General features: G+C 33.9%; 1 protein-coding gene across 2 annotated transcripts in view; it reads left to right on the top strand.

Annotated features, from left to right (window-relative positions):
• INTS8 (integrator complex subunit 8) overlaps positions 1–15811 on the top strand; it is a 60434-nt gene that overhangs the window by 32665 nt on the left and 11958 nt on the right. For both annotated transcript variants that reach the window (XM_074200269.1, XM_074200268.1), the window contains exons 14-18: positions 1492–1602; positions 7319–7520; positions 10059–10180; positions 12053–12237; positions 12643–12676. In XM_074200269.1, the coding sequence (XP_074056370.1) occupies positions 1492–1602; positions 7319–7520; positions 10059–10180; positions 12053–12237; positions 12643–12676 (654 nt within the window). The remainder of the gene's footprint in view (positions 1–1491; positions 1603–7318; positions 7521–10058; positions 10181–12052; positions 12238–12642; positions 12677–15811) is intronic.

A 15811-nucleotide genomic window follows, 5' to 3' on the forward strand; every position in this document is an offset into this window, starting at 1 on the left:
TGAGAACAAATCAATAAAAGCAGAGGAAGAAAAGATGTGTAGTAAAAGTTGGTGACTCCTGCTTAGGGTATTGCCAAAAAACTTTATGTCAATAAGTTGATTATATTGTGAGAGAAAGCTAGATCGAGAAAGAATAATAGAGGATGAGTGAATTTCTGCCTTTGGTATAACAGAATTTAAGACTTGTCCAGTAAGACACTGCTGCCTGCTTCTGGTGATTGACATGGACTAAGTGATATTGCCAGAAGGAAACTAGAAGTTAGTGCTAAAAATTATTAAGTTTGGGGCAAGAAACTAAAGATCTTAGGGTACTAGTATTGTTTTTTATTATCACTACTGCCCATTGAAATCAGGGATTCTGAAAAAGAATCAAATCTCAGAAGGGAACAAGATGATTCAGAAGTAAGAAATTGATGCCTCAGAATGAGACTTGAATTTCTGGACTATCGCTTAAAATGATAGACTTTTGACCAGGTCTGAAATGTCCTTTAAAATCACTCAATATTATTTGCTTGCTTGCTTGCTTACAAATTTAATCAAAAAGACTTTACATTGAAAAGAGAGTGGGGGGAAAAAACTAGATTTATTTATTCACTAAGCTGGATACTGTGGAACATAGATTAACAATAGAAACACTAGGACATTCACAAAAAGCATTTAAGGGAAGTACCAATAAAACGCATTGCCTCCAATATATAGGCACAAATGTCCAAAGTATAGATTATAAGCGTGTTTAAACTAGAGATCCTAATGCAAGAAAGCAAGTTCAACCTAGCTATCACTGAGAGACCCGTGACTGAACTATGGCACTGGAAAGATACTCTATTTTGAAGATAAACAGTGAATGTAGCTGAATAGTATTATACAGTATTAAACAGGTAGTCATTTGAAAAAATCCATTAACCAGAGTGGGGGATCGGGGAGTATAGTGCAGAACATTTATTTAGTAGAACATCAGTGGAGTGAGAAATTTTGTTATTTATTCGAGTCATCAATCCTGTTTACTTTATTCCTGACAGGGATATTTAAGAATATTCTTGATTTCTCTGACAGAAAGAAAAAATTAGATGAGTTTGGTGGAACGCCTTTTAAAGCTTTTCTTATATGTTCCCTTTAGCTTAATTGATGTAACCCACTTTAAAGTTATTCAAAAAGTGAATTGAATTAACTTTGTAATAAATTCCTTGTCATTGGATGTTTACCAGCAAAAGTTGAATGATCAATTGATCAATAGGTTTCTTGTTGGGGATATAGTAAGCAGGATTTATGATTTTAGAATGGATTAGAATTAATGAATTCCAGGATTGCTTTTAATTATAAATCTATATGCCAACTCTTGGCTCATCATAATGAATATTTTCATCTTGGTTAGAATTAAGTTTTACTGACTTGCCATTTCTCTTGAGGTTAAAAATTATCTTTGAAGTAATCCAAGAAAATTACAATTTTTTGTATAATTTAATAGTTAATTTAATAATTTTTTCTTCCTAGTGGGAAGTGCCAGGAGTTTACAGCAGTGTTATTCTAGGAATTAAAGATGGTTTAACAAGAGATTTGGTTTACATTCTTATGGCAAAAGGCTTACACTGCAGTATTGTTAAGGTGAGTAAAGATTTATATTGACTATTTTATTTTATTGATAGAATTTGTCAGTAATTTTCATACTAAGACCAAGAGTCAGAAACTGACTTCTTTTTCTTTCTTTTTCTTTTAATTAACATTTTATTTGTTTTCCGATTATATACAATAATAGTATCTACCTATCATGTTTTGTAAGGTTTGGATTTTGTAATCCCCCCCTTCTTCCTCCCCCCCCACAGAAGGCTGTTTGTTGATAGACTTTACAGTGTTTCCATGCTATACATTGATCGAAATTGAATGTGTTATAAGAGTAAACATAAGCCCCCCTCCCCCCCAAGAACATGAGAAACCTCAAGAATAGAGAGAAGAAAAAAATGTACTTCAGTCTGTGTCCAGATTCCAATGGCTCTCTATCTCTGGGGTGAGTTGGTTTCTTTATTGTAAGTCTACTGGAGAAGTTGCTTCAATATTTTTTCCACAATTGCTATTACTAGCTGTATCTCTACTCTATTCCTCCCCACTCTCATTTATTCTATTCTCTCTCTCTCTCTCTCTTTTCATCCTAGCCCTGTCCAAAAGTGTGTTGTATCTGAGTACCCTCTCCCTCAATCTTCCCTCTCTATCACCTATTCCCGCTGTCCCTCCCCCCATTCCCCCTTATCCCATCCCTTCTCATTTTTCTCTAGGGTATGATAGATTTCCTCACCCTATTAAGTATGCTATTTCCTCTCTGAGCCATTTCTGATGAGAATGAAGGCTCACTCATTTCCCCTTGCTTGCCTTTCCCCTTTCCACTCCATTGAAAAAGCTTTTTCTTGACTCTTATATAAAATTTCTTAGCTTCTTCCCCTCCTTTACCTTCCTCACAGTACTTTTCCTTTATCACCCATTGACTCCATCTTTTTACTATATTATACCATTATATTCCACTCCTTCCTATGTCCTGTCTTTATACTTTTCCTTCTAAAAGCTCTTATAAATGAGGAAGTTCATATGAGTTATCAATATCTTCTTCCCATGCAGGAATACAAACAGTTCAATATCATTAAGTTTCCTCATAGGTAGTCCTCTTCCCCCCCCGTCTATGGTTCACCAGAGTTCTGTACTTGAAAATCAAACTTTTTGTTCAGCTCTGGTTGTTTCAGTAGGAAAGTTTGAAAATCCCTTGTTTCATTGAAAGTCCATCTTTTCCCCTGAAAGAGGATGTTCAGTTTTGCTGGGTAGTTGATTCTTGGTTGTAAACCCAAGATCTATTATTGCCTTCTGGAATATCATTCCAATCCCTATGAGTCCTTAATGTAGATGCTACCAGATCCTGTGTAATCCTGACTATGGAGCTTCAGTAGTTGAATTGTTGGTTTCTGGCAGCTTTTAGAATTTTCTCTTTGATATGGGAGTTTTGGAATTTGATTATAATATTCCTGGAAGTTTTTCTTTTGGGATCTCTTTCAGGAGGTGACCGGTGAATTCTCTTGATTTCTATTTTACCCTCTGCTTCTAGGATCTCAGGGCAATTTTGTTGTATTACTTTTTGAAAAATGAAGTCTAGGTTCTTTTCTTGATTGTGGGTTTCAGATAGCCCAATAATTTTTATATTATTTCTTCTGGATCTGTTTTCAAGGTTGGTTGTTTTTCCAATGAGATATTTCACATTTTCGTCTAATTTTTGGCTTTTTTTATGAAGTGTTTTATTTTTTCTTGATTTCTTGTCATCAGCTTCCTTTAGTTCCATTCTGCATTTGAAGGAATTATTTTCTTCAGAGATCTTTATTATCTCCTTTTCCAGCTGGCCAATTCTGCTTTTTAAGGCATTCTTTTTCTCATTTGCCCTTTTTTTGCTTTTTTTTCATTAGGCCTAAACTAGGTTTTTAACATATTATTTTCTTCAGTATTTTTTTGTAGCACCTGGACAAGTTACAGTGTTCTGTAATAGTTTACTTATTGGGGCAGCTAGGTGGCATAGTGGATAGAGCTTTGGCCCTGGAGTCAGGAGTACCTGAGTTCAAATGTGGCCTCGGATGAGGAGTTTAAATATATAATTGCCTGGCTGTGTGATCTTGGGCAAGTCACTTAACCCCATTGCCTTGCAAAAAAAAGTTTACTTATCAAGGAATTGTAAATACCAATGAAATCACAGGTCTAGCCCCATGTCCTTCTCTATTGTCTTCACTCATACATTAATGTCTGAATTGCTTCATGTGCCTGATCTATTTCTTATATTAGCCTTTCTCTAATTCTGAGATAATACAAGTTAGGAACTTAACTTTTTTTCTGGGTCCTTCCAATTCATTTTAGTAAGTAATACATTATTTTTTAATTGATTTTTTAAAAGTTTATGCATATCTTTATCTGTAATGTTAAAAAGTAGTGTGATTCATGTCCCTGTGCGTTTCAAAGAATTAAAAAAAACATCAAAATCTTATAATCTCTGGTTAGTCAGTGCACACAAATACACAAAAACGTTAATGGTCCAGTGCTGTCGAAGTTAAATGGTTGATGTCAGTTGTTCTTTGAAAAACTTGATGCAGAACCTCTAAGACTAGTTATTATGTAGATAGATGAAGAGGAAAATGAGAATATACCAATTGTGGTGAGGATTGAGAGAGCAAAAGTTATTCCAGGAACATCACAGAGGCCTTTTAGATCAAAATTATAAGCAATGTACTGAGAAAGTAGTGGAAAGCATGTTATATATATTTAATTTTTTTTAAACATGTTTTTAGAGGGGGAAACAAGGAATAGTGAAATATTTTCTTTGCCAAGATTGTTGCCAGTGGCTAAGTAACTCCTTCCCACAGTGTCAGGGAAGAAATTGGCAGCATTTTCTTCTTTCCAAAAACATCTCTTATTTTCTTAAGTCATTTTTTGTTTCCATTTTAATGCCTTTTTTCTCTTTTTTCAAGTAATCTGTTAAGTTGTATCTTAACTGTTAAGTTGTTTTCTTAACTCATAAGTTCAGGAACATTAATACAATAAGTACAGGAACATTTGAGTATGTGTAGAATAAGAGTTACTTTGATTCAGAATGAGATTTTTGTTTTAATGTTTAAAATTTTTCCCAAGGAGGAAAAATTAATGAATTTTTTTAAAGCTTCAGCTTCATTATACTTCAGTATAGGGAAAGCATTTGTTTAATTGACTTAGCAAAATAGTTCTATTCTGTCTTTATTGGAAAAGAAAGTCAGTAATTGGTGTGGTATCCAAGGTTATTGGAAATATCAAAAACAAAACATTTATGAGTTGTAAAATTTTTCATTTTAGTTGTGTAATTCTTTGAAAATTAAGAAATACTTGCCCCAATTTCTCTTCAGAGTGCCTTTAAGATACCTACCAATTAAGGGATTTTTATTTGTACTTCATAAAATTTGCAACAGAAGCAGAAATAAAAGTAAACAAATTAAGGTGTCTATTAGGTAGTTGAAAATGTAAGACAGGAGAACAATTTGGGCTGAACATGGATCATCATCATAGACATGGTGATTGAATCCATGGGAACCATTGAAATCACCAGTGGAATTAACATAAAGACAGAAGAGCAGTGTGCCTATTGTTAGTAGGCATATCCTGGTTGAATATCAGTTGAGGAGACTGAGAAAGACCAGATACAAGAATGCAAGAGACTAGTGCATCTTGAAAATGTAGAGAAAAGAAAGAAGTTAAACCATGTAACTTCGTTTTGATGCTGAGAATTAGCCTGGCAACACTCTCCTTCCTTGCTCTCTTCATCATATCACTAATTTTTTGCTGCCAAACCTCACCCTTAGATTGCCTCCATTCTCCTGGTTCTTCTCAGATCTTGGTCTATGTTCTCTTCTCTTTCTCTGGACTATTTCCTTGAGGATATCATTGACTCACAGATTCAATCATTTCTTGTGCTGATAATTTTTTTTATTTAAATATTATATTTATTTGTTTTTCAACTATTGCTAGTTTTTACCAGTCTTATTTTTTTTGGCAAAGTTTTGAGTTTTACAGTTTTTCCTCCCTCCCCTGACAGAAAGCAGTCTGATGTACTATGCCGATGATTCTTAAATCTACTTTTCTGGCTTTAACTTTCTTTCAGATGTCTTGGGATGTTTAAACTCCTCAACATATCCAAAATCCAACATAGATTTACCTTCTTTCTGAATTCCCTATTACTACTAAGTGCTGTGGTATCCTTTCATTCACCCAGACTTGCAATCTAGGTGACACCTGCTACAACTTTTTTTCTCTCCATTTTGCAGTCAAGCCATACTTCCATGACTCTTCTCTGACACTGCTATCCTGATGCCAGCTCTGTTCACCTAATGCCTGGATTATGTCAATGACCTATTGCCTCAAATCTCCTCTCCAATCCATTTTGTACTCCTCTGTCCTGTTGATCTTCCTAAAACGTGTCAGACTGTATTGTTAGCTCTAGGATGGAATATAGTCTTCTTTCTGACTTTTTAAAGCCCTTTACTACTTGTTTCCTTTCTGCTTTCCAGTCTTTCTACAAATAATCTGAAATCCATTTACATTGGACTTCTTGCTGTTCCTCTCACTCGAAACGATGTTTCCAATCCTGGGCATTTTCACTGACTGTCTCCTGAGCCTGGAATTTGTTTCCCTCATCTTGACTTCTCCACTGACTTCAAGCTTCAGCTAAAGTCCCACCTTCTCCAAGGAGCCATTCCTAGACTATCTTAATCTTGGTGATTTCTTTCTTAGAATGCTTCCATTTTATCCTCTGTATAGCTTGAGATGTATAGTTGTTTCCTTATTGTTTCTCCCATTAAACTTTGGGGGGGGTAAAAAAAATCTTTTGACCCCACTTATTTGTTAACTTGACTGTTGTTAGTACACACAGTTCCCTCTGTTTAGCCCCTCAGTCTAGATTCATAATATGATGATAATAAATAGGCTTCAGCACATCTGAAGTCTTAACTATTGCTTTCTATTTATTTGAGAAATCCTTTGTTTAGATTTTTATTTTTATAACACTTATATTTTGATCATTGCGATTTGTATATTGATTCATTTTAGATTGAATTATGTTATTGTTGAAAGCATTAAATTTTTCTCAAAATTTAAGTTCGTAGGTGACTCAATAATTTACATGGTACTGTATGTTTAGAATGATGTCATGAGCAAAAGTTGGCCCTTGTCTTTCTTATTTCATCATGTGTGTGTATATGTATGTGGTCCTTGCTTTTCTCCATCTATGTATGTGAGCATGCATCTGAGAGAGCTTAAATGTACTGGACTGACTATTTTGTTTGATTACCAAACATATACTGCCAAAAAAGACAATTTTATGGAGAACTTAGAGCAAGTGCTCACAGAGGGGTTAGAAGAAGCAATTCAGGGACACTTTGAAGATCTCTTTTAAGATCTTTAGAATTGCTTGTATAGCATGGGAGACACTAGACAGGACCAGCCAGTATGGCATGTCCTCATCAGAGAGGATGCTGTGCTCTATGAGGAAGGCAGAATTGAAGCAGCTCAAAGGAAGCGTGAGATGCCTAAGTTTAGAGTCCAGGTGTTCACATGGACTATTTGTGCCCAACCTGTGTTAGAGCATTCCAAGCTGATCAGCCACAGTCAAACACACTGTAACTTGTTTCTCACATAGTGATGTCGTTTTGGACTTTGGTAATGAAGTATAAGAACCATATGAATGTGTATTTATACTCATATACTGCTTAACTATTCAAACAAAAACAATAACTGAAGTATGTATACAGTTCTGACATAATTTACATCTTTTTAATAGGACTTTGTCCATGCTAAACAGCTGTTTGCTGCTTGCTTGGAGTTGGTGACGGAATTCTCCCCAAAACTCCGTCAGGTAATGTTAAATGAGATGCTGCTCTTGGACATTCACACTCATGAAGCTGGACCAGGGCAATCAGGAGAACGTCCCCCTTCTGATCTCATCAGCAGGGTCCGTGGATATCTGGAAATGAGGCTCCCAGGTATGAATATTTAATAATTTGAAACCTAAGAAACCCCTCCATTTAAGAAAAAAACTGTTTATTCAGTACCTAGATGTCTATAACTATTATTTGCATTGTCATGGGTAGTGGTGGGTAGTGGGATTGTGATATGCCTGCTATGAAAGTACACACATTGAATTGAATATGTTTAGAAAAATATATATAAACTATAGGAATGATAAAATATTTTCTTTAGTAGGGAGGGAAGTATATAAATTCAACCTCCCCGTCCTGTCATCAAGCAATGAATGACTACTTGATTATTTTAGGCTCATTCCATGATGTCTCATTTTTATGCCTTTCCTTTCCTTTGATTGCCTTTTCTAACTCCATCACTATCTCTTGAAACTCTGTGTTCTTCAAGACTCAGCCCAAATAAAACTCTAACTTTTATTATACCTCTTGTACTTAGTCTAATTTTCCTTAATAATCAACAAATATTAATTAAACACCAACTATGTATCTAATACTTGAGAACCATGCAAAAATGTAAAGAAAAATATTCCTCATTTTAAAGGAATTGCCTTCTTTTAGGGGAGGGGTCAGTGTTGGCACTATGGCCACATATGTTTATACATGATTTTTACAAAATACAGTGTGGATATACAGTATAAAATACAGTTCATTGTCAAATCTCTTCAGGTAGGTAATAAATTCCATGAATCTCGGAACCGAGATTATTCGGATTTTTTTTTTTTTATCCTTTATCTGGAACTTTATTTTTGGTCTTGTCTCCATAGTGCTTACTATGTTTTTTTTCCTTTCCTCACTAAATCCTGTGTTCCTGTAAGTAATAAAACTTAAAAGATCAATCTAATTCAGTAGTTCACTAAATTTTTAAAAGTTCTAAAGAAAAAAGCTTTTTTTGTTTCCCATTAAATTTAAAACAACAAAATGAAACTTTTTACTTAACTTTTGATCTCCTTTGGTCAAAGACTGTTTTTTGTCTTTGGTTTTCCAACCCATCATACAGTGCTTAGCACATAGAAAGCACTTAATAAATATTTAGCTGTGCAGTCTTTTATTAAACCATAATATTCTGGTGCTTAAAGCTATAGGTCAGGGATGAAATATTATTTTCAAAGTAAGTTTGGTTGAACAGACCTTTTGAGATTTGAGGAATTAAATTTAACTTTTTAATTTTACCTCTATTGTAAGAAAATCATTAATGCAAGTACATTCTTGCTTGTGAATTGTGACTTAATACTGTCATTCAGCAGTGTGTTAAGTATTCGGTAATTGTAGTGATAAGACAGATCCTACATATAAAAATTAACTGTCTTTATATTGACTGCTTTTTCTTTTTTAAAGAAAATTGCTTTTTTAAATTAATCTTCTGTTATTACTATTGCTTCAGATTGTTCCAGCTATATTTATTCTTCCTCTTTCCAGTACCCAGAAAGCGTTATCTCATAACAGGTTTTAAAGGATAGAAAAATGGAATTCTGTAAAATTAATCAACATTTCTGCATCTGATGTAATAAATTTGCTCCTTTCTACTTTCTCACTTCTTTCGTGAAAGGATGGGAAGTACATTTTCTAATTTTGAAGATTACTTTTTAGTAAGCATTTGCTATGAAGGAAGGCACTATGGAACAATGAAAAGACATAAATTTGTTGTCAGTTGACTTCAAATCCCCTTTTTTGCCATTTAATTTCATTGTGTCTTTTGATTGATTTTGAGGTTGTTGCAGGATTTTTTAATATATCAATATTAAACATATATGTACTACCAAATGGCAAAACATTCAAATTCTTAAAGGAACAGTTAAATTAATTCTAGGAAAGGGGCAACTAGGTGGCGTAGTGGATAAAGCACCGGCCTTGGAGTCAGGAATACTTGGGTTCAAATCTGGTCTCAGACACTTAATAATTACCTAGCTGTGTGGCCTTGGGCAAGCCACTTAACCCCATTTGCTTTGCAAAAACGTAAAAAAAAAATTAATTCTAGGAAGAAATAAACACTAAAACTATAGTAGGGGACCTCAACTTTCTCCTCTTCACAGTAAGATAAATCTAACTATAAAATAAATAAGTTAAGGAGATGAATAGAATCATTAGAAAAAAGTTAGTTATCTGGAGAAAACTGAATAGGGGTAGAAAAACATAAAACTTGCTCTCAGCATTACATGACAATTTCAGAAAAATTAACCTTACGTTCATGCCTAAAAACTTTACAACCAAATGCAGGAAAGCAAAAATATTAAATGCACCTTTTCCAGATCATAACACAATAAAGATTACATTCAATAAAGGGCTATGAAAACATGTATTAAAAATTAACTAGAAATTAAATAATTTAATCCTAAAGAATGGGTTACGCAATTAAGAAACCAGAATAATAATAATAATAATAATAATAATAATAATAATAATAATAATAATAAATCAACAATTGTAGGAAATACCTGAATATAAGGGGTGGAGACATGTAGAAAATGGTGAAATTTAAAATTTTTGCTTTTTCAACTAAAACATTGTACTAGTTATTCAAACATTATTTGATTTTACTTTTAGATATCCCTCTTCGACAAGTTGTGGCAGAAGAATGTGTAGCCTTTTTGTTAAATTGGCGAGAAAATGAATATCTGACTCTTCAAGTTCCTGCCTTCCTGCTTCAAAGTAACCCTTATGTGAAGGTAATGGTGATATTAAGGTGAAAGAATTCTAGGGAATTTGGTGCTACCACCTACTTTAGGTCTGCAGTACTTGGGAAACTTTTTTTAGCACTTTTTTACTGTAATAAACATATTAAAAAACATTGTTATTAGGTATCGTGAGATTTTTAAGGAAGTGACAGCAATGGCTATAGACAACTTTATTTTACATTAATGTTGGATTTTAGTCGTTAAGAATGATGTTTGTTCTTCATTCCTGAAGTAGACCATGACATCAGGGAGGTGATCCCTTGACATGCATATGATTGGATTTGAGGGGGGGGGGTTGCTGTGCTAGGGGGTTGCTGTGCTAAGTCACTAGCCTCACTTGCTCCTCCAGAGTCATGTGGGTCTAATGAATCACTGGACTGGAGATGACCCTGAATGTAAGCCCGTTAGGATTAAGTGACTTTCCCAAGGTCTTCCTGATTTCAGGCAGGGAAACCTGACAAGGCAGAAACTATATCTGAAAGATTTTGTAGGAGATGGAAGCTACAGAAGAGCAACTCTTTGAAAGTCTTGAGGGCAGCTAGGTGGTGCAGTAGATGGAGCACTGGCCCTTGAGTTACAGGGTCCCAAGTTCAAATCTAGTCTCAGGCACTTGACACTTATTAGATATATGACTTTGGGCAAGCCACTTAACCCTGATTGTCAAGCATCCGGGGTCATCTCCGGTTGTCTTGATTTCATATATGATCATTGAACCCCAGATGTCTTCAGAGGAGAGAGTGAGGCTGGAGACTTAGCATAAACTCCTCACTCAGATACAGTTATTTTGTTTAGTATGGGATCATTTCCCTGATGTCATGAGCGTCTTCAAAAATGAAGGAAAAACAGATCCCATACTTTTGAGAAGGTGTTAGTAGTTGGAAAAGGGCTTTTGAAGGAGTTGAGTTTGAAAAGAAAGAATTATAAGTTTGTTTTTTGATTAGAAGAGGAGCCAGTACTAAAGTTGACTGACTTTTGAGTCTTTGTTTCACTATCTCATTTAATAGTAAACATTGAGACTTTCTTTTGCTTCAAATGCTCCTGTCCCTACAAAACCATATGTAAAGCAAGTCTGAATGGTGTTGCTGAGGGCCAGGGCAGTTTCACTTGACCAATTATTAGATGTATGTCTAAGTATGTTAGATGGGAAACAGCAGTACAAAAGTTATTTATATACCTGTTATGTACATGTTTATATACAATATAGATATAATTATGTAACAATATAAATGTACATTTATGATATTCAATTTTTTTTTTTTAGTTTTTGCAAGGCAGTGGGGTTAAGGATATTTGATTTTTTTAAAATGATTTTATATAGCCATAGGATCCACAAATTTACCTGTTCACTAATTATTTTTTTAAATTGAGCACATATCATTCCAGTATGCAAAAATGTGGTTTGAGCTAAAGGACTGATTCAGACCAAGTTTTATCATCACCTACCTGTATTACTCTATTGTGGAAGAGGAATCTCTTAGGAGCTGAGAGATGGCAGTTTGAGAAAAATTTAGATGACCTTAATTCTTACTCCTTTGCCTTATTGGGTTTGTGAGTCTCTTGTCCTCCCCATAGAGTGCTGTGTAAGTTGTAAAGAACTATAGAAATGTAAATTTTATTTCAAACCAATACATTTAATTTATATTTCATGCTAGTATAGAATTAATGGAGAAATCGTTTCAATTTCACTCTCACAACCTTAGAGATTCAGAGCAATTAGTCATCCAATTTTAACATCACAGCATTGAAATAAACTTTGGATCCTAAGCGTATAATTTATCTATATTTATTCAGATACACTGAAGAAGTATGACAAAATGACATTGTCTCTTTTGTGTAAATTATTTTTTTTTTTTTATGTGATAGCTGGGACAGCTTCTGGCAGCTATATGCAAAGAACTTCCAGGCCCTAAAGAAAGTACTCAAACTTCTAAAGATCTTTGGGAAGTGGTTGTTCAGATCTGTAGTATATCCAGTCAGCATAAGCGAGGCAATGATGGGAGAATTAGTTTAATAAAGCAGAGAGAATCTACATTGGGTATTATGTATAGGTAAGTTTCTGCCAATTATGTTCTTTATATGCATGTTTGAGTCATTATTGCCAATAGAAAACACCTATCTTTATGATTATTGTCATCATTATTTCTGTGTAAAATAAAACATGGGAAGATTTGTTCTTTTGTGATCATCCTAGCTACAAGGGCAAGTTGTGTTGGTGCTGATCATTTTAGGATTAAATACTAACTGCTAAATATAATATAGCAAAAGTTCAAATTGTTGGGGATTTTAGAAGAAAAAAAAATAACAACTATTGCTTTTATCTGTGTAGAATTGAAAAGTTGGGATTTATCCTGAGCTTTAACGTTCTACTTTGTAAACAAGCTTTAAAAAAAATTCATGAATTTTATCTGACTTTTTAATACTGAATAACATGTTCAAAACTTTTTGTTATATAGGAGTGAACTGCTCTCTTTTATCAGAAAGCTACGGGTAAGTTTGATAAGAAAGTTAACCATATTGATAGTGTTATTTTAGGGTAAAACTGAACCAAAATGAATTTCCAGATTTTAGCATAAAGATTTTCAAAGGACTCTTGGATCAGTTTTGAATTCATTTTTATAATTTGAGATCGTAAAGTTTAAAGTTAGTATAATCTAAATGGATAATGTTAAATCATGAGTCTACCATGGAAGGGATATGTAATCTTTCCCTCCCACTGTTATTCCTGATTCCATAGAGCAAATTAAATTTAAAAAAAAAAAGAAAAGAGAGAACTCTCCTTCCTCCCTTTCCCCCATCAATACATGGCTACATAATCCCACAAAATAAATTACCACCTTAGCCAGATTCAGAAATGTGCTGTCTTTATGCAGCATAAATGTAGCTTCTCTGTCAGGGGATACCACGTCTTTAATTGTCATTCTTTTGGAATTCTAGTTTATGGGGTGGCTAGTGGATAAAGCACCAGCCCTGGAGTCAGGAGTACCTGAGTTCAAATCTGGTCTCAGACACTTAATAATTACCTAGCTGTGTGGCCTTGGGCAAGCCACTTAACCCCATTGCCTTGCAAAAACTAAAACAAACAAAAAAGGAATTCTAGTTTATTATGGCATTGATTGGTTTTTCAAAGTTGTTGTTCTCTGTGTTACTATATGTATTGTTTCAATTCTATTCTCTTCAATCTCCATCAATTAATAAACTACTCCAGGATTGTTAATAACAGTTAATAAACATCCTCCTAGTTTTCCCTGAAATTGTCCATTTCATCATTTCTTATGGTACAATAAGTATGGTACGTTCATATACCATAATTTGTTTATCGTTCTGTAATCAGAGGATAGTCCCAATTTTGGGCTACCATCAAAAAGTTACTAGAAATATTTTTTTGTACATAAAGATCCTTTTCCTCTTTTTCTACGATTTCTTTGGGTCACAGGACTTAGTAGTATTTTTTGGCTAAAAAAGCAAACACAATTTGATAACTTTAAGAGCATAGTTTCAAAAGGCTTTCTTTGTTTAGATCAGTTCACAGCTCCACTAGCTATATATTAGTGATGTACCTGTTTTCCCACAACCCTGCCAGCATTTCATCATTTTCCTTATCCTCTTTGCCATTCTGATATGAGATAGAACCATAAAGATGCTTTAATTTGAATTTTTCTAATTATTAGTGATTTAGAGCATTTTTTTCAGAGAATTATTAATAGCTTTCATTTATTAATATTGAAAACTGCCTGTTAAATCCTTTGACTATTTATCTTTTGGAGAATGCCTCTTAAAGACTGTTAATTGCGTAAAGTTTTTTTCCCCTTAAATTGTTTAGCATAATTGTCACATACAATGTGTACTCACTTATTGGATAAGCCCTACTATGTCTTTTTGTTTCATAAATTTATTTTAAAGGATCAGAAAAATCTTGGAGACTAGACAGATTAGCTTGAGAAAAAAGTCACTTTGGAAAGCTGAATGGAGAAGAACCTAGTCACTGGGGAAAGCTCAGACTGAAGAGAACATGGTGCACCTAGATAATGGAACTTTGAGATAAATCTGGGTTTTAATGTGGCAAAAAGTAAAGCTGGCCTCTTTTATCCTTTAAAAAAAAAACAAGCAAGTGTGTACTGTTAAGTGACACAAAACCACAAAAGTGGTTTTTCAGAACCTAGCAGTAAAAAAAATAGCTTCAGGGGCCAGCTAGGTGGATACACTGGCCCTGGAGTCAGGAGAACCTGAGTTTAAATCCAGTCTCAGGGACTTAATAATTACCTAGCTGTGTGGCCTTGGGTAAGCCACATTGCCTTGAAAAAAAAAATAGCTTCAGATAACATAAAATACTTGCCAGGACAACTGTAGTGATTATTTGAACATAATTATAAAACACTTTTTATGCAAAGATAAATCTAAACAATTGAAGAATTAATAAAAATTTATTGCTTGAGCAAATATGATAAAAATGACAATTCTACAACTAAATTAATTTCCTTATTCAGTATCATACTAATCAAACTACCAAAGAATCATTTTATAGAACTAGAAAAAAAGAGTGGGGGTGGCTAGGCAGTGGATAGAGCACCAGCCCTGGAGTCAGGAGTACCTGAGTTCAAATCTGGCCTCAGACACTTAATAATTACTTAGCTGTGTAGCCTTGGGCAAGCCACTTAACCCATTGCCTTGTTAAAAAAAAAAAAACCCTAAAAAAAATAACAATTTATCTGGAAGAACAAAAAATTAGTGAAATAAAGGAAATCAATTTTTTAAATATTAAGGTGATCTAGCAGTTCTAGTTCCAAATTATATTACAAAGCAATTATCATGAAAAGAATTTGATACTAAGAAATAGAGTGGTAGATTGGTGGAATATATTAGGTATACCATATATAGTAGTTAAAGACCATAGTAACCTAATGTTTGATAAATCCAAAGATCCAAGGTTTTGGATAAGAATTCTACATTTGACAGAACTTTCTGGGAAAGCTAGAGAGCAGTTTTTAGCCCAATCTAGGTATAGACCAACATCTCATATACTAAAATAAAGTCAAACAGATAAATGATTTAAACATAAAGGATGATACCATAAATAAATTGGGGGAGCATGGAAAAATGTACTTATCATATCTTTTCTTAAGGGAAGAGTTTATAACTGATCAAACGATTTAGAGGGGATTATAGGAACTAAAATAAGTTTGATATATGTAATTATAAAACTAATACAGCCAAAATGAAGAGGAAAACTTTTTTTTACATTGAATTTCTTTGATAAAGGCCTCAATTCTCAAATTTATAAAAATTAAGAACCACTTCCCAATTGATACTTGATCAAGGAATAAGAACCAGCAATTTTCAGAAGGAAAATTGAAGGCTCTTGATAGTCACTTGAAAAACTAGTGATTAGAGAAATACAAATGAAAACAACTACCTCATACCTATCATTTTGGCTAACAAGACACAAAAAGAAAATAGGGGCGGCTAGGTGGTGCAGTGGATAAAGCACCTGCCTTGGAGTCAAGAGTACCTGGGTTCAAATCCGGTCTCAGACACTTAATAATAATTACCTAGCCGTGTGGCCTTAGGCAAGCCACTTAACCCCATTTGCCTTGCCAAAAACCTAAAATAAATAAATAAATACTA

This window comes from Macrotis lagotis, chromosome X, assembly GCF_037893015.1.
Source record: "Macrotis lagotis isolate mMagLag1 chromosome X, bilby.v1.9.chrom.fasta, whole genome shotgun sequence".
NCBI classification, from domain to species: Eukaryota; Metazoa; Chordata; class Mammalia; order Peramelemorphia; family Peramelidae; genus Macrotis; species Macrotis lagotis.